The sequence below is a fragment of the Juglans regia genome, chromosome 11, assembly GCF_001411555.2.
Source record: "Juglans regia cultivar Chandler chromosome 11, Walnut 2.0, whole genome shotgun sequence".
Classification (NCBI taxonomy): domain Eukaryota; kingdom Viridiplantae; phylum Streptophyta; class Magnoliopsida; order Fagales; family Juglandaceae; genus Juglans; species Juglans regia.
In genome coordinates, this window is record NC_049911.1 from 1,193,727 (window position 1) to 1,213,811 (window position 20,085).

General features: G+C 33.2%; 2 protein-coding genes across 2 annotated transcripts; both read left to right on the forward strand.

The window, feature by feature from the left end:
* Positions 1-5,030: 5,030 nt before the first annotated feature.
* Positions 5,031-11,861, forward strand: LOC109021283 (vesicle-associated protein 2-2-like). The gene is made up of 9 exons (XM_035683075.1): positions 5,031-5,606; positions 6,290-6,412; positions 7,320-7,390; positions 7,504-7,585; positions 8,441-8,556; positions 8,621-8,794; positions 9,585-9,869; positions 10,583-10,660; positions 11,523-11,861. Exons 2-9 carry the CDS (start codon positions 6,364-6,366, stop codon positions 11,631-11,633), a joined length of 966 nt encoding a protein of 321 aa, XP_035538968.1. The 5' UTR covers positions 5,031-5,606; positions 6,290-6,363; the 3' UTR covers positions 11,634-11,861.
* A 2,850-nt stretch (positions 11,862-14,711) lies between these two features.
* Positions 14,712-18,527, forward strand: LOC109021284 (trafficking protein particle complex subunit 6B). Its single transcript, XM_019003890.2, has 4 exons — positions 14,712-14,903; positions 16,730-16,847; positions 16,973-17,204; positions 18,205-18,527. Exons 1-4 carry the CDS (start codon positions 14,752-14,754, stop codon positions 18,231-18,233), a joined length of 531 nt encoding a protein of 176 aa, XP_018859435.1. The 5' UTR covers positions 14,712-14,751; the 3' UTR covers positions 18,234-18,527.
* The last annotated feature ends 1,558 nt before the right edge of the window (positions 18,528-20,085 follow it).

The window sequence follows — 20,085 nt, forward strand, 5'->3', positions numbered from 1 at the left end:
ATTATATAAAAAAATAATTATACGTTATAAAATTATATAATTTTTTTGATTTACTCATATTTTTTTAAACTTTAAAAAAAATTTATAGATTAAGAATAAACTTAAAAATATATTTAATAATATAAAAATCGTTAAATTTTTTATTATATAATTATATTACTATTAATAAGTGAACAAAAAAAAGTATGTGAATAATTAATAAATTATTCACAAAAGAAAATAAATTCTTCACATACTCTTTATCTCTCTAGAAACGTCTCATCAATCATCTAGTTAAATAAATTTGTTATTTCTCATATGTAATATGTATTTTTTACAAGTGACTATATAAAAAAAATAATCATACGTCATAAAATTATATAATTTTTCTCGATTTAATCATATTTTTTTAAGCTTTAAAAAAATTTATAGATTAAGGATAGGTTTGGAGGTGAGATTAGAATTTTGTGTTTTATTTTGAAATTTAAAATATTATGTTTTAATATTATTATTATTTTGGGATTTGAAAAATATATATTGAGATTTGAAAAAGTTGAATTGTTTATTATATTTTGTATGGAGATTTGAAAAATGTGTAATGATAAGATGAGATGAGATGAGAATTTTATGTTTTGTCTTGTGTCTCAAACCTGCCCTAAGAATAAACCTGAAAATATATCTAATAATATAAAAATCGTTAGATTTTTTTATTGTATAATTGTATTATTATTAATAAGTGAACAAAAAAAAGTATGTGAATAACTAATAAATTATTCATAAAAAAATTGTGTAACTATATATGTAAATTCAGAAAGAAAAAAAATTTATATGATATCATTTATATGAAAATAAATAAACTACACAATACACATAAAAAATAAATAAAAAAAATAGAAATGTCAAATTAAGACTATTGAGTGTTGGAGGAACAATCTTAAATATTTTAAAAATATTTACACTTAATTCCGCCCCTGTGGGCTACCATATTCAATTATTTTGTTTTTTCTTTCCTGTTTAATGTAAAGTATTTACTACAATGGGCGGCAAGCCAACAATTTAAGTATTTATTTATGGAGAAACGCAGCTAGGGTAGGCTACGAATATATTGAGAATTCCAATGTCACATGTTAGTTTTGGTTTTATTAATAATTGAATAAAATTTTGTTATAATAAAATTTTTGTTTTAAAATTTTAAAAATTTAAATTATTTATTATATTTTATATAAAAATTTAAAAAAATTATAATAATTATATAAAATAATTTGATTTTATATAACCAAACCAATCCTTAAAATATTGATACATTGGTGAGCTGAAACTTGATTTGAGCCTTACTTTATCTTACCTTACTTGTCTTTATTAAGAACCTTATATATACAAATTCTAGAGCCAAAGGTACCGTCTTTCAAGATATTTCGGTTCGGATAGTAAAATGATATTAGATGGTTTTAGTTAAAAGTTAAAAATTAAATAAAATATTATTAAAATATTATTTTTTAATATTATTATTATTTTAAGATTTAAAAAAATTAAATTATTTATTATATTTTATATAAAACTTTAAAAAAATTATAATAATGAGAAGAGATAAAACTGTTTTTATATTCAAACAGGACCTTCATCATTTTAAGAGTGAATACTCATCATTTTAAGAGCGAATGCTCTTACGACTTTCTTGAACTTTCAAATATAGTATTTTCTCTTTTCCTTCGTACAAAACCATCTTGATGATGATTCATTGGTCAACAATGGATTGGGATCTTACCAATGCGTTCATCGGTGCTACTGTGGTTCTTCTAGTAGTATTAATGGACCAGTTCATTCCTGGGTTGATGCTATATTTTTATAAAGTACCTGAATTCGGTTCTGATATGAGAATTTTTACATACATATACATATTATGAAGTTGGAAGCTTGAGTTTTGTTAACCAAGTTTGCATCAAAATTAGATGAAAAATACAAGAAGATCTGTGAGTGGGAATTCCCAACAAAAGTGTCGGTTCCAACCAAAGTAGAACATGAAGAAGAAGAAGATGAAGAAAAATAGTAATGGACCCTAGTTCTGCACCCATTGGCTTTCTAATAGGGAATCATCAAAGTTGCAATAGTCCAACTGCTAGCTGGATTAAGAAGATGTAGTTTGAGGCCATAATGTTTAAATTAAGGTTCTCTAGCTACGATCAACTCATGTTGTGGGTGACATGTTCTATGCAGATAGTTAGTTACATCTTTCTTCTTAGGATCATCCTCGTTTACAATATGTAAAAACATAACCAATTCTAGTCAGAATCAGATTGATCGCAACTTTGTGGGTACACGAAATGGGCAGTAGTACGAGGTTATAGTACTGTTCATCCAGGTCCACCCGGATTTCAAAACCAGGCTGGGACCCAGATTGAGTTAGTTTGGATCAAATTTGGACTGAAACCTAGATTGAAACCGGTTTTTAAAAACCCAGAATTCGGGTTTTAGGTTGCACTCGGATTTTTATTTTTATTTTTATTTTTTTAAAATTAAAACTTACATGTTATGAATACTTTTTTCATAAAAATATATTGATGCAGCATTCAGATTCTATTTATTTAATTTTTTAAATCAAAACCTACATATTTTTTGACCACCAATTAAAAGCCACATGGAGAAGAGAGTAAAAAAAAAAAAACCATAAAATAGATGATTCATTGGACATATGCATTTTCCTTTTAAGTTTCTGTCTATTTAGTTGCTAGAAAGGAAAAAAAAAAAAAAAAAAAACATCAAAACATTCAAATAAAAAAAAAATAGTACTGAGTTGTAAACCCGAGTTCTGGATTATTTAAAATCTGATATTTAGACCGAGTGTACCCGAGTTTTTCTATACGGATTCCGACCCAAAATCATAATCCAGTTATCCGGATTTTGAACAGAGCAAGAGACACGTGCTAGAGAGGAAAGGGTTGGTGCAGTTTGCTTTGGCCCAGTCATTAACTTCCTCATACTCTTTTCCAAGTTCTCAACTACCCAGTTTGTTGTATATCGTTTTCATTCTTCTTGTTGTATTATTGCAATGAATAGATAGATGCATCATGCATGAATTATCACATAGACTGAATTATATATGGCCATTTCATACAACATTCCAGGGCTAATTTTTATATATATATATATATATATATATACATTTTGTGCCATTTTTCCTTTTCTCCTTGATTGATTGGCAAATTAAAGATCACAGGGAGATAGATAGATATAAATAGGCATCAAAAGTTTAAACCCATTATGAAAAGAGAAAAGGGAAAAAGGCTATCAATCATGAAATGATTTCCTGAGATTAGAATTAGCTTGCATGCATTGCTCTAAAAGGTCTACATGATCTTTTAAAACAACCTAGTAAACAACATCATGATATCTTTGGTCAACAACACTTTTAGCTGGGTTTGGGACCCTTTTCACGTGCACTCTTTTGACTGCTTACATGCAGTTGCAAGCATGTTCCAGTTACAAGGGCTTAAAGCATAACTAGATCTCCTCTCCACTCCACTCCAAACATTACACAAAATCCTACATGTTTTGGTCAAACAACAAGAAAGACCCTAAATCCTTCTATACTTTGTGATGCTATTTTGTTAAGAGAAATGTTATGCATCAGTCATTATTCATTCTCACACTCAACACTTCATACTTATAACTTTTTTATAAAATGTGAGGATACTTTTCGTAAGGTATGCAAGTATTTTTTATGTAAAATGTGATGAATAATAACTAATAAGAATAATTTTTCTTTTACTAATTAGGCTCTCACAGTTTTGGAATGAATTTGAATAAATAGTAGCATTGCAGTACAAACTGATCATGAGAGATGAGACAGATATTCCAACTCAATTTGTCTTTGGTACAAAAGGTTATTTACTTTCTCAGAAGTCAGAGGAACCATAAAGGAAAGAGCCAAAGAGGGGAAAAAAAATATATAAAGGAATTTACATTTTACACAAAGGTGAAAGTATAAAGCACTCTGCACAAAGATCCTTTTAAGTTTGACAGCCATATATATTGGAAGGAAGGGTTATATTATTAGAATAAATCTTTATAATTTTTTAACACTTTACATTTTATATTATTTTTTAATTAATTTTTTTTTCTGTTATCAAATATTTATTATATGAATAATGAATAAAAAATTTAAAATAATTTAAAAAGAATAAACTTAAAAAAAAATTTAAAAATTTTAAAAAATGTAGAATGTGAAATGTGGTTGAGGTTGTATAGCAAAATTCATATTATTTTGGCATGCATAGGACCTCTGCAAACACACACATGTATTACATACCAAGTATGAAGGATAAATGGAAATAATCCTAAAATTAAGAAAAATGGCAGCAAGTTCATTAATTTTTAGCATTTTATGCATAAGGACAAACCAAAACCAAGTAATATTTATTAATTCCAGCTATATTATATATATATATATATATATATATATATTTCTTGAATCCGCCGAATATATGTTGGCTTTATCATACATGCTAGCTGTTTGTTTGCACAAAGAATTGTGATTAGAATATCCTTAAATCTTTATGCATAAGGCCATTTTTCATTACATGCTGGCGGTTGCGTTCGGATAGTTAGATATTTTTAGATATTCTGTAAATAATAATGAAAAAATAATGATATTCTGTCAATACTTATGTCCTGCTGTACACAATACATGATACCAACAACCCCAAAACAAAAATCCTTTAAATTGCTATAATCTTTATTGGAATTTAACAATAGAATGAATAATTATATTTGTATAACCTTTTTTTTTTCACAATTGTTTTTAAAACCAACCAACGTGAGAGTGCCACTTCATCGGAAATATTAATTATATTTTTTGACAATATTATATGATTACCCTACATTTAAAACATAATTATAAAAAAGTGTAGTAAAAAATATTTTATGTATGCAATTAATTCCATAAAACATCCTAAGAATTCTAAGGACTGTCCTTGATAAAACAACAGACTATATTACCGCGACTTTCTTTTGGAAAAACATATATTAACGCGACATTTTCGAGAACTGAGGATAATGATGCAGTTTTCTCGGTGATAGCGTGAAAAACTGGTTTGGCGACGGGTTTTGAAACCCGAAAAGCTTCCCAAATCCGACCCGGAAAACGGGTTTCGGTTAAAATGGTCGGTACAACCACCACCAACAGCTACTAGAGAAAGACGAGTCTACTTTTTGTTCCCTAAGCAAGACGGGAAGACTTCGCTTTCTAACTGTTTCACTTTCTTTTCTTCCAAACAAGTCTCGCAGTAGCAGTGTTTCAGACCACCAAACGAAGTGACAGACTCTCTCTCTCTCTCTCTCTCTGAACGATTAAAAAAAATAACAGATTTCTCTGTTTTCCGAGGCCTGTGCATGGAAATTTGGAATTTATCGATTCCCCCAAAGCTTGCTCTTATATAAACTATAGAAAAGCGGCATTTGTACGCTATATTCCATTTCCATCCTATAGTTTCCTCTCTCTCTCTCTCTGTGGTTCCAAACGCTATCGTTTCTCCGACTGGTTTCCTGAACGATCAAAATCTCAGCTGATTTTTATAACGTCTTCGTTTCTGTTTCTTTCTCCCTCAAGTTTCATTGCCAAAACCGGCGAGGTAAGCTTTCTGAATCTCTCTCGTAATCTCAACTCTTCGTTTTTGGTTCGCTGGTTGAAAATAGGTTTGAATTTTCGAGTTCTTCCTGAGTTCTGTTCGGAATGAATTTAAAGAAGAGAAAAAGAGGGCCTTGAAATCGCACTTGTTTTTGTGTTTCCGAACTTATCTGGGGTGGAAACCGAGTCGGACTTTGAATTTTTCGTTGAATGCTCTTCCTTTCCTTGTTGGTTATTTTCTGGTTCAACATGCTGTCGTCTAACATAACTCGTTGAACTTCATTGTTATGATTGATCTGAGTTGGCATGAGTCTGTTGGAGTAAGACGAGTTTAAATTTGGTGTTGTGTTATGCGTTTGGTTGCTGAGAAAAGAGAGGACAATGGAACAGAATCATTCTTGCAAAATTTCCAATTTCCTTCTTTTAAACCTTAGCCAAATAGTTGCTTTCAGTTTAGATAGGTGCAAAACTTCCGCAAACCCCCCCCCCCACTTGGGCCCAAAATAGTTGGGCAATTTTTTTTTTTCTATTTATTTAACTTTTTTGCTTTTCATAAATTTTCTTAGGAACCAAACCGAGTAACCGGGCATTTATTTACAAATGCATATATGTATGGCTGGGCATTTCGTTTAATTTGTCTGAAGTATTTGACATGTGGGCTTCTTTGTTCTTTGTGTGGTTATATAGGATAGGAGAGACTTGGGCATTGGCCGCCAGCTTTGCATACTGAGAGGACTGGATTTGGATTTGGAAGAAGAGAAATGAGTACAAAACTTTTAGAAATTCAACCGAAGGAACTCAAATTCACGGGTAAGTCAATGATGACAAGATGACTCATTTAAGTCATAAACCGCCTTTTTTCTCTTGAGCTCTATTGATGTGGTATATTGGTCTATCTATCATTGTTATTGTTAGAATTCCTGTATAACCTATTTGAACACTGAAGAATTGAAGAAAATAGACCTGAAAGAATTATGAAGGCTTATTTGAGTTCTATTAAAACCAGAACACCAAACTTCAACTCCGGTTGGATTTGGGAGTCATTTTTGGACTTTGACTCTGAGTCAGAGTTAACTCTAGCTCTGCTCCACGCTGCATGATCAGTGATAGAGTTTGTATCCGGAGTTGCTATGTAGAAGTTGAGTTAGATTATGAAAACAAGTCCAACTATCCATGGCAGAGTTAGATTTATTTTGGATGTGCAGACTAGGAGTACTGCAAACGGACTATGTTTTTTTAATAGTGCAGTCCTGTTTATGATTTTATCATTCATTGACGTCGGTAAGATCCTTCCATTTAGTAACACCTTAGGATGGCATAGCCGTAAAGTTAAGAGCAAGGTATTAGGAGTCCTTGTATTTAAATAGGAGCACGTAAGCCTTGTTTTGTAGAAGAATAGTGAATAAAACATTTGTGATTTTCTCCTACCCGAAGGGAGCTTTTAATCTATTATTTTGTCATGAACTCTTGACTCCATCATTTTGCATCTTAGTAAATTGTATGGGGTTATCTGGATTAACTTCGGTGGTCTCAAGTTAGATGTATTAGATGCATAGATTTCTTCTCCTTGCCTTCTCATATATGGTTGTAATTTTATATGAAGGATAGGTTGACTTCTATCTTCTTTCCTTTGAATTCTTTTTTTTTTCCTGCACCCCATCTACTTCTGAAATATGAACTGATGGACTAACATGTCTCAATTACTTGTTTTTAATAGTTGAATTGAAAAAGCATAGCTCGTGCTCTGTTCGACTTGTCAATAACACTGAACACTCTGTTGCTTTTAAGGTGTGAATCACTTCAACTTGTGTTTCTCTTTTCCCAGCTTTAAAGAGTTTTAGACTTTTAGTATAAAATCTTGTTGTAAGATGGAATGCTCAATAGCTATATAATATTCTCAGGTTAAAACTACATCACCTAAGAAGTATAGTGTGCGTCCAAATGTAGGCATTGTTTTGCCAAAGTCAACCTATGATTTTACAGGTATGCCTTTCCCCTATCTCATCAATTACATTGAGAGCCTGTAGTTATGTCCGTTATGTTTCATATCATGAAGTATGGCCATTAATCCAGATTCAGGAGTTGATGTTTACGTTTTATTCAGTTGAGGGGAAAAGTTGAGGGGAGAAGTTGCTGGGTTTACTTTGCACAGCTAAGGAAAGCGACTGAGCCAACAGGATTCCTTTTGAAAATATGGTTGACTTTGAGAGGCTAGTAGTAAGCATGTTTACCAAAAAATATTTCGGTAGCTACCTCAAATAATTGGAATGAAACTTCAGGTTGTTGTTAAATATCAGATACAATCTCTGTGAGTGTGTGTGTGTGTGTGAGAGAGAGAGAGAGAGAGAGAGAGAGAGAGAGATGACAAAATAATATGGAGAGAGAACTGAGAGAGAGAGAGAGAGAGATTACAAAATAATATGGAGAGAGAACTGAAAAGCTGCAAGTAATTTCAATTTTTGGAGCCTGGAAACCGAAGATTCTCTTACCCAGTGGGCTTGTTGCTCTTTGGTAGTTTTTCTATTATCCTTCTATCTGTGATGTCATTTCACACGTGAAGAAACATAGTCACAAGTGCACGCACAGAGTTTGAGGAGTTCTGGAGATTTAATTTGGTAGCTATATATAAAGCTTGTTTGGATTTCATTAGGTATTTTTAAAAAAATAATAAAAGAAGCTAATCACATGTCACGAAGTCCGATGTGAAGAAGAAAAATCTGATGATACTTCAAATGTTGGTTTAGGATATTCCTTTTCATTTGGCTTTTCACTTTGATTTCTGATTTTATGGTTTTTTTTTATTGTTTATATCTTCATCGCCTTTTATGTCAAATATAGTTACAATGCAAGCTCAACGGACAGCTCCACTTGATATGGAGTGCAAAGACAAGTTCTTGATCCAAAGCACAATAGTTCCTTTGGGAACAACTGATGAGCACATCATGTCTAGCATGGTAAGTTTTTGTAGGTTTGTTGTTCTTGATCTCTATTTTGGCTTCTCATAGATTGTTTTGGCAGTTCACTAAAGATGGTGGGAAGTACATCGAAGAGAACAAACTGAGAGTGATGCTCGTTTGCCCACCCGATTCACCGCCATTATCACCAATTAATAGAGTAACAAAACAGGGGCTGGATCATGAAGATTCGCAGCTGGAAAATCAAGCTTTGGGTAGAGTTGAAACACTGAAAATGGTTAGAGAAACTCTTCCCATTTGACAATGTTGGGTTAAATATCTTCTCTCTTCCTTTTTTTTTTTTCACTCCAGTAGGGAAGGATTCTTCCGGTATATTTTCAGTTTTGTGTTTGATGGAGTTTCCATCCATAACCATATTGAACCAAATTCACTTATGCTGTGTTTGGATTAGGGACTTTGAGGAGAGATTTGAATTTGTAATTTTAACCTTGATATATTGTTCAAACTCTTTCCACCACCACTCAGTCGCTGTGACCATTATTGTGATTCTAAAGATCTGTCCTAAAAGGACAGAGTGATTAAGCTTTATAAATTATTTCAGGGAGTTTGAATGGTAACTTGAACAGACCTTTCGGGGTATAGTGAAAACGTAGTTAGTGTCTCTTGAGTGGTGATATCCTCGATCACCTACGGCACTCTTATTACCACTAGCTGTCGTCTGCACCTACACCATCTGTTATGTATAACCTCCGCCACCACCACTGCTGCCATATTTATATTTCAGATAATTTATTTTTTCTTTTACAATTACTTGTTGAGACGAAAACCAAGAAAGTATATCTTCATAACCACCAAGTCGCTGATCATCATCATCATTATAGCTATTTTATTGATCATATTTTTTACTCTAAATATACTCATACAGATAGTGAAAATATAATTTGATTGTGCTGAAGTTCTCTTCAATTTAAATTTGTCAATTTGAAAATTTTGAGAATTTTCCAAATTTTTGTCCAGATCAGAACCTTATAAAGTGTTATATGCTGCCTCTCATTTTATTATGTCAGGTTGCTGTGGCTGTAGACGAGTCTGAATTGGTTAATGACGAGGTGCAAAAGCAAGAAAATGATGTGGAGTTGAAAACAGTGAAGGATGCAGAACAGAAGCCAGCGAAGGTTGCAGAACTGAAGCCTGCAAAGGATCTAGAATATGAACCAGAAAAGGATGCAGAATTTGATCTGGCAGAAGATGAGATGTTAAACTCTGTAAAGATTGTAGAGGATTTGAATATAGTTAAAGATATTGAGGAGATGAAGTCAAAATTAGAATTTCTTGGATCGAAGCTAAGGGAGGTTAGTCTTTCCAGGATCTATTTTAATATTTATTACCATAGTGTGACATATCTGCACTGGGGCCTCCAACTTGTATGCTGAAATTCGACTATGGGAGTACTCTGCTTAGAACCATATCAAGAGCATGCTCATTGAAATCCTTCTCGTATCCCTTCTCTCTGTTTTTTTTTACTACAATATGGTCTATTACATTGAATCCCTAATTTAGTTTCGGTCTTCTATTTCATCTGATCAATCTGACAATCTGAAATCAACGAAAAAAAATATATTTGTGGATGCATACCTGCTATTCAATATCTGTTTCAGTTGTAGGGATAGCGACTAATATGACCCCTGAGACTATATGCATTGGTTCCAGGTCCATTTGTCAGAAGACCCAATGGATTGGTTATTGGTAGGTTTATTTTCTTTAGAATCATTATGCATCCGCAGGTTCTATTGTCCCAATTGCCTTTCAATCAGAGGTTAGGCCTGAATTCTACACATTGACCGTAATGAAAATGAAAGTTGCTCTTTAGTAATTCTCATCGGTTATTGGCTTGGGGCCCTTATTTTTTCTTCCATGAAGTTCGAACAGATTCATCTAATATTTGAAACTTGTAAAGTCTTAGATGATTGGGAGAACTGTGTAATTTTTCTCCCCACTTACATCAGATAATTTGTGTTCTTTTGATTTTGACAGTGGTAATCACGTTTTTGGGATTTCTTTGCAGGCTGAAGATACTATTTATAAGCTAACAGAGGAGAGGAAATCAAGCATTCAAGATATAGAAGCCTTGAAGGAGAAACTCGTAACTTCTTGAACCACATTCTTTTCTTCTCTAGTGTTTCTTTTGATATGCTTAAAGTTGGTGAGTTCTGCCATAAGCCTGGAAATGCTTGTGGTTGTTATTTAGTGCAAATGACTCATGTGCAGAGCTGCTAGTGTTGTATTGACTAAGTTTTGGTTCTGGTCCATACTGTAGCAGACGAATGGTTCATCTCCTCCAAATGCCTTTTTTCATCCCCTGTAAATGCCTCATTTTAGGATGATATAGCTATAGATGCCTCACCTCAAAGGAAGAATGAATTTAATGGAAGTAAATGATTCTTAGGATCTAATTGGATTATATTTCTCCTGGATCTTAGTTTAATTTGATTTTTTTTTTCCTCTTATGGTGTCCAAGTCTTGGAGTCGGAGAAACTTATAACAACTCTGTGTGGGGAGAAGATCCCTATTCTTGGATATGCTTAGAACTTAGAAGGCAACTGTTTTCTATTTATTTTTTTTTCTCATTCCATTTTCTCTTTTGTGGGGGTCCTAAAATTTACTTTTGCTACCGCTGGAGTGGTTTGTGAAGTTATCTTAAAAAGAAAGTGTTACCTGTAATTGAAGGAATCACTGTAAAGAACTAAAGTGATAATTAATAATGTATTGGTGTGCTCACACTTAACAGTCACATGCTAATTTGTAATGGGTGTTTTCTTGAGATCTTGATTGGGTTGAACTTTCTTATACTAGAACTTTTTCACTGATTACAGCATTTTTTTTTGTAATATGCAATGCTGAACTCCTTGTGCATCTTTTCTCTCTCCCCTCCAGCCTTTTTTTTTTTTTTTTGTAGCGGCAGTGGCATTATTTACTGTTCTCTTTGTGTGCTCTTTGTTTTGCAGGCAGAGTTGAGCAGAACAGGAATAAAGAGAATTCAAGTCGGGTTTCCTCTTCTATTTGTTTGTATGGTGGCACTTATCAGTGTTTTGGTTGGATACCTTTTACACCCTTAAGCACTGCACAAAGCTTTAACAATATATTTGATAGTTAGAGGTATAATGTACACGAATCCCTTCCCTTCCCCCATAATAAATCTTCTGGGGAGGTATTTTAGTCATGTTCAATCTAGCTAGTCAGTTTTACTCAGAAATCAGAATGGATTATAAACATGTCTCCTGTATACATTTTCTTTGGTTTTCAAAGTAAATGTGTGTGAATGAACCCCCTTGCTTTGATCAACAGCCAAAAGGGAAATGTAATACTCTTATGTTAGCACACTTGTTTGGGACAAAATCTGGGGTTTTCTGTTTAGGGAACGAGAACAAGACGGCTTTGGCTGAGAAACCTCTTAATATTTTTGTTATAGGCAGCATTTGATTCCAAAAACTTTGTGTATTCCCAAGGCTATGTACCAATTAAACCAAACTACATCTTCATAGTTATATCCAGCCTCTGGCCTCGATTGTTTTCGCAGATGAGATGAGATGAAAGTTAAAAATTGAATAAAATATTATTAGAATGTATTTTTTTAATTTTATTTTTGTTTTGAAATTTAAAAAAGTTGAATTGTTTATTTTAAGTTGTGTGAAAATTTGGAAAAGTTATAATTATTAGATGAGATAAGTTGGAAAGTTTTGTGAAGACAAACGAGGCCTTAGAATTGGTTGTGTTTGCCTTGTCAATATGTAGTCTTAGAACTATTATTTTAACGACCTATAAGAATCCTTTCAATTGAAAATTTGGAATAGATTCAATGATGATATTAAGAATTTTTTTTATTTTCAAACTGGTGTGTAGAACATGCTTAATAAAATGCTTATATGATATAATTTGATTTGTAAGATAAATTTTAAATTTTAAATTTTATAAGTTAAATCTTATCATTTAAGTAATATGGATAATGTGTCCTACACATTGGCTTAAGAATATAATAACTCTAATATTAAATATAATAGTACTGCAACTAGCCAACTAGAAATTATAAAAAATAAATGAATAAAATCTATAGGTGAATCTCCTTCAAAGATAACATGCTGCAGAATAAGATCTCTGAAAATCAAGACCTAGATTTTCGACTCTACAAAATTGATATGAGTTTGAAGAAACTTTTTTTTTTCTAAGCAAGCTTGCATATATTATATATAAATAAAGTACTACAAAGTTTGGGGTGGATCTTTTCCGCTATCAAGAAATAACAGACATCTAGATAAAAGGTTAGTGGGTATACAACCAAAGACAAGGTTGGTTGCTACCCATTGCGCCATAAAGTGCGCACATCGATTTGCAGATCGATGAATTTTGGCAAAATTTCAAAGCCTTTGAGGAGTAGAGATATGCTTGATATCTTCAATAATGGGTTCAATATGCCATTGAGTAGAGGTTTCTCCATTGTTTATGGCTTCTATTACCAGCTGCGAATCTCTTTCCAAGATTGCCATTTCTTGTTGTCTTTGGGAAACCATTTTCGTGGCTAAGAGAGTTGCCTTTGCTTCGGCTACTAGATGATTGGAGGTGAGAACCTTTTTTGTCTGGATTTCCAAAATTTTTCCACTATGATCACTGCATACTACTGAAGCTATTGAAAAGAAATCTCTGATTGCTGCGTCAAACAAAAATCTCTGAAAATTATTTGGAGGATTCTTCCTACTGCCTACTTGGCTTTGGTTTTTTGTTTTCCATGCTTCTTTGTATTCCTAGTATATTTTGTTTAATTGAATTTTTGCTGGTTCAAGAGAGAAAGAGGTGTGATTATGGAATATGTCATTTCTTTGCTTCTAGATGAAATTCAAAATTATCACAGCAAATAGTTGAAAGTGATGAGCCTCTTCCTCTTGCAATCCCAATTCTTTAGTCGGAGAAATGATCATTTTTATCCAATTCGTTACAGATGAATTGGCAAGGTTTTCAGCTTCGGTGGCCACAAGTTTGATACCACATAATCCTGACAATTGGACATTTTAAGAATAGATGGAGTGGTGTTTCTTTTTATTGATTGCATAGAAAACATTCTTGTGTTTGAGCTTCTTGGATAACTTCTAGGCAATATATCCCATTGAATTTTCCAAAGCAGTAGCTTGTGCCGGTTATGGATTTTTAGTTTCCATATGCTTCTGTATATATTCAGTGTAGCAGATGTTGAATTGTCTCCCGGTTGTTGATTATCTTTTGATAAGCTGATTTAACTGAAAATTCACCTGAGTTGCTAGTGATCCAAATTATTTTGTCATGACTCTGAGAAAAGGAAGGCAACGATATTTTTCGTATTTCTGTAATACTTTATTCATTAAACAGTTCTTGCATTTTTTGAACATTCCATGATCTAAGGATATCAGTAAGGAGATCTGAAACTTTTAAGTTTGGATGAGCCTTCTCCATTCCTTGTAATGGCTTTGGCTTGAAACTAGGAACCCATGGATGTGTCCATGGACATGCTTAAAAAAGGAAGGAGTTTGAAGAAACTTACAATTAGATAATTCTGTCAATTTCTTGTTAGAAGAATTACTAATACCACGTGTTAGTCTTCGATTGACTGACATATTACATCAGTATGTCACTTCAATTAATCAAAGATTGAAACGTGTCATTAACCATTTTTTGTTAGATTTTTAATGAAAGATTGAAATTTATCCAATTGCAAACTTTTTAAAATTAAGATATCAATTTTGTAAAAATGAAAACTTAAGTCTCGAACTTTATAAAAGAGAAAATATATTTGCAACCGTGAATTTTGTAATCGTCGTATAGTCACTTTGAAAATGTGAATAAAACATGAGATTCATATAAAAAAATTAATTTTTTAATAGTAAATTCTATTATTTTTTAAAATAATTACGCGACATTTACGCACTACACGGTTGTATATAAAATTATTTTTGATAAAAATATGAAAACACGTGTACTGATTTTGTAGTTAGCCGAAAAGGTTGTGACAAGACAAGCTAATATTAGGCCTAATCCGTCTTTGGGCCCGTTCCTACAATGAATGCCCTTTATTATATGGAGGCCCAAATTATTTGGGCCTCTTGCTATCGGCCATAGTGATCAAATCCGCTCTCTATTTTAGAGAACATATGGCAAAACCCAAAGAGGAAATCTTCGGGAGGAAGAGAGAGAGAGAGAGACAGAGGCGAGATGGGGAGGGAGGTCTCAGAGAGCTGCGTTGATAGCCTACTCACAGAAATGGTGTCATCGTACTGCGATCGGTTCTACGCTAATAAGCCCGAACTCGCCGCCCGTCGGATCGAGGCCATTGGCTTCCAGGTCGGCCACCAGCTCTCCGAACGGTACACCTCTCTGCACATCATCCAGAACCCATTAAAGACTTTTTTCTCTGATTTCTTCTTTTCACTCATGGGTATATGTGAGGTTTTTTGGATATATAGTTAGGGTTTTCTAGTAATTGAAGTTTGAGCTTAGATCTGAAAGAGTTCCTCTGAATTATGGGGGTTAGGAATGTAACGTATTGCTTCTCTCTTTTTTCCTCTCTCAAAATGGTGATTAGCTGTGCAGCTGCTGAGAAAGGGAAGATAGGGAGCGCTTAATGGCGGAGCTTCAGAATTTTTTTGTACACACATTACTGCTTCGGTTTTCAGCCATTGTGCTTAATGGAAACAATGCTGATGACTTCCTGTCCTTAATCTATCGATCCTAGAATGAATTTAGGTGTTCTTTTGTATGCTACGCGGGCTATGCCTATTTCATTTCTATTGACAAAATTTACCTCTTACTTATCAAAAAAAAAAAAAAAAAGCTGCCGAGAAAGTGTAATAAACGTGAAGGAATTGTAAATGTGAATTTTGTGTCATTTGTTATTTGGGACCTGAGAAAGAGTTGAAGTCCTCACTCCACTTTGTCTATTAGAACAAAGTAGCTTAGTTTCTTTTAAAAGGAAATTAGAGAGCATTGGAAAAAAAAAGTTGGCTTTTGACTCTATTTCCCTTTCCCTTAGATTGCACACAAGTAAATAGAATTTAGGAATAACATTTGAAGGAGTAAGGCACCTACAAAGGTGGCTTTCTTTGTCTGGACAGCAGCTTTAGGGAAGATTCTGACTATTGATAATCTTAGAAGACGTGGTTTAATTATCACAGATTGGTGTTGTATGTGTAGAAATAGTGGCGAATCGGTGGACCATCTACTCTCACATTGTGAGTTTGCAAGAGAAATTTGGAATTATTTCTTTAGTAGAATGGGAATTGCATGGGTAATGCCGGGAAGAATGGTGGAACTACTAGCAAGTTGGAGAGGGATTACTGGGACACCACAGATAGCAGCAGTGTGGAAGATGGCTCCTTTATGTATTCTTTGGTGCATTTGGAGTGAAAGAAATGATAGACTTTTTGAGGATTATGAACGTTCCGCAGAAGAGTTTAGGAATTTTATGTGGAAAACTTTATTTATGTGGGCCATTGCTTTAGATTTGCATGGTCTCAGCTTCCATGACTTCCTTGTAACTGTTTTTAGTTCCTAAATAGGTGTATTCACATGTATACTTCTAGTGTACCTGGTTTATGCCTACTCTTTGATAAATAAAATACCTTATTACTTATAAAAAAAAAAGATAAATCCTAGTGCACAAATGCTCTTGTAGTATGAATTTGTGCAGTATGTTATTTTTTGATTTTTATGTGGAAGACTTTATTTATGTGGGCCATTGCTTTAGATTTGCATGGTCTCAGCTTCCATGACTTCCTTGTAACTGTTTTTAGTTCCTAAATAGGTGTATTCACATGTATACTTCTAGTTTACCTGGGCTATGCCTACTCTTTGATAAATAAAATATCTTATTACTTATCAAAAAAAAAAAAAGAAAAGATAAATCCTAGTGCACAAATGCTCTTGTAGTATGAATTTGTGCAGTATGTTATTTTTTGATATCTACTACTCCGAATTCATTGCTCTTATGACTGATTTCACTGTCCACCTGTTTTTATCGGAAGTGCTTTTTGATCTAGAGTTCATTGGTGTATTTCTTTCTGAGTATTAATTGCTCTTATTCAAGTTGAACTCTTATATGGGTTTCTAGATAGAAGCATGGGGGAACAAAGAAATTTTTTGATAATGAGATTCTTATGCAGCTTAATAACTAGTTACGTTATACTTCTTTTAGATATACCATGGAGCGGCCTCGATTCAGTGATAATCTTGAGGCAATCAAGTTTATCTGCAAGGACTTCTGGTCGGAGCTTTTCAAGAAGCAAATAGACAACTTAAAGACCAATCATAAAGTAAGTTCAAAGATTCAAAGTGAATAAGATTATATATCTGCGAGTGAATTTGGATAGAAAAAAAAAACACTAGGCCAAAAAAGGAGAATTTGATGAAAACAAAATGGATTTTGTTTGTCTTACAGGGTACCTTTGTGTTGCAAGATAATCGGTTTCGTTGGCTTGCACGCATGTCAATTGATCCATCATCTGAAGATGGAGATTTATCTCAAGATAATTCTGCGCCTGTGACTGAAAACAAGGCAACACAGGCTACAAGCATGCATCTGTATTTCCCATGTGGAATTATAAGGGGGGCTCTTTCAAATTTGGGAATTCCTTGTGCAGTTTCTGCGGATATATCTAGCCTTCCTGCATGTGAGTTACTGGTTATGGAGTGCATTAGATTCTATTTGCTTTCTTATGCACACTGCATTGCCTTTATAAGCACTCCACAATATTCTTTCTTCAGTCAATCAAGGTCATCTTGCATGATAATCATTATTTTTCATCCATGCATCAGTGAATGTGCTTTATGATTCTGTTGATTGTGATGGAAGCTTTGGTTACTCTTTTTTGTGGTAAAGTTGGTTAATTGACTACTGGTTCTCACCATGATTGCATCAATTTGATAGTTTCTCTTTTACGTGTATATTTTTTTCCATAACCTATCTGTCATGTTAGGCTTTCTTTCTAATTACATATCTGAGACTTTTTGTTGAGTCCTCCCACCTATTTTTGAACTTCTAGTGATGCTAATTACTGATGCTTTACATGTCTTTCTCTTTTCTTAAGCTTCTTTCGATTATGAATTCTAATACTTTAGTTATAGGTAGTCCCTTTGATCTCCCTTCAGTTATGAACTGCCACTGATCCTTCAATGTTAGTTTATGAGTACAGCCATAGTTTAGTTGCCACACTTGCTTTCTCAAAGGCGTGGCAATGTTCAATGTTCAATGTTCAATGTTCATTGAATCTGAAATTTTGTTCTGACCACTGAATGTACCATAAATCTCACATATGTCTTGATATTTTGCCATTTAATGTGACAAATATCTTTAACATAAATGATAGGTAAACACTAGAGTATGGGAAAAATATATTTTGCATCTTTTATGGACTACATGTTTTACACTTTGATCTCCAAACTACTAAAAACTGACAAATAACACCTTTGTCTCATTTTGTCGATGACGTCTCAATCTTAAACACCAAGTGCAAAGTATATATTTCCGATGGGATGGACATTCAATGTTTGTAATTGCCATAAAGTCCAGTTCTCATGGTTTTCAAATTGATTTTGTTGCTCAATTCAGAAAATGCTCTGGTTCATTTGTAGCTCTAGCTGTTTTTAACCTATGACTTGTATATTGAACAGGTTCATTTGTAGTTCGCATAAAGGCCTGAAGAGCGTTTAAATGCTCTGGGTTAAGACTGCAGTTTGAAGTAAATTAGGAAATGTGATGTCCCCCCTTTCCCTTTTGTTGCACAGTTGCATGACATATAGACTTCTCTGTGTCGCATTCAACTCGGGATTATTTAGGAGGAAACTCCGTTTGTCTGTATGTCTTGAAATTCTGGAAGTTCACTGTAATATAAGGCGATCTTCTTGCTTCAGAATGAAAGTAGCCTCAAGGCCCTCGACAAGGTCTCAGAAACTGGATTGTTGATATGATCTTATAAAATCACCTAAACCGAATATATTACGAAATGTTCCAATCATGATCCATGTATACAAATTTTTATACATGGAAACATGATGCAGAAGAACCCCGAGGGGTTGGCCCAAGTGGTGAAGGCCTTGGTCTTGGGGTATCATTCACTCTAAGGTCCAAGGTTCAATATCTTATGGGTTCAAACAATCTTTTGGGGCTACCCCTAGTGAAAAGCTAGCGATTTGACCAGTTATGTGTAGGGAAATTTTCGACGTGCGGTGCACGGGACCGGAGTTTATTTTGCAGGAGTGGGTCCGAAGGGCCCTACCTTAGAGAGGTTTCTCAACATTAAAAAAAAAAATGATGTAGAAAGGAATATCATGTGTTCCAATCACTCACTGTAATACGTGTATATGATATTTATATGATATTAACAAATAAAAGGACTTAAAACAAAAAAACATATGAAAGGAACATGCTAATTCTTAGTCTTTTACCATGCATATTTTGTAGATTGACACACTGGGAATTATTCTGCGAGTGTACCATTGATTTGGGGTGTTTGAATATATATATTAGGATAGTTCTTCACTGAGGGTGTGAAGGAAACCGTAAGACAAAGGTAACTATTCATATAGGAACTACTAATACAAATAAGGCATAACTACCAACAATTGCTGCATAACTTCTATTAACTGCCATCAACTGTTATCAACTGCCCATTCCAAGAATCTCCATAGGTTGCATAATGCATACATGATTGTGGTTTGCTCATTCTGTCACGTTCAATCCATGTAAAATACAACACTTGTTTTGAAACTTATTATATTTATATAAAAAAAAAATCAAAATAATATTAATTAGTTGATGTGGCAAGCCTCTATATCCTCTACATCACTCATAAATTTTGGTGTGCCAAAATATAGACCTGTAAGTTGTAAATACTTTTGCATGGCATATGACCATGTGGCTTATCAGTGCCCTTCCGTAATTTTAGTGTATTTCGGACCGATCAGCAACCAATTCTTTTTTTTTTTTTTTTCAAATTTTGGTAACCAATCATCCCTTTTAGAGAAAGACCTTTTGAAATAGGATGATAGCCTTGAGGGTCAAACCATTTTTTTTTTTTTATAATTTCAAAAGAAGAAAGTCAGAAACAGACATTTTGAAATAGGATAGCTACTGGTTAAAAAAAAAAAAAAAAAGTGGGTAGATAGCTACTACATAGTCTACATGGAGATAGTTTAAAACAAGTGAAAATTAGAAAATGAAAACAAGGGATGACTAATATATTGTACCAAACAAATAAAATTGGAAAAATGATATTTTATTTTTTTAATAGTAGATTTTATTTTTTTAAAAGAGTACGGATAGTTTGCACACTCTAAAATTGTATATAACTTACTCTATAAAATTATTGCCTATTTTATAAAAATGCTTTCCAAATAGAGTTGTAAAAAAAAAAAGTAAAAAAAATATATATGTATATTAAAGATTTGCACATATCAACGAAATTCTGCTATTTAGTTCATTATGTTTTATTTCTCTCTCTATTTCGTTACATTCCATAAAAACCCAAATCCAATATCAACTTTTATGTTTTT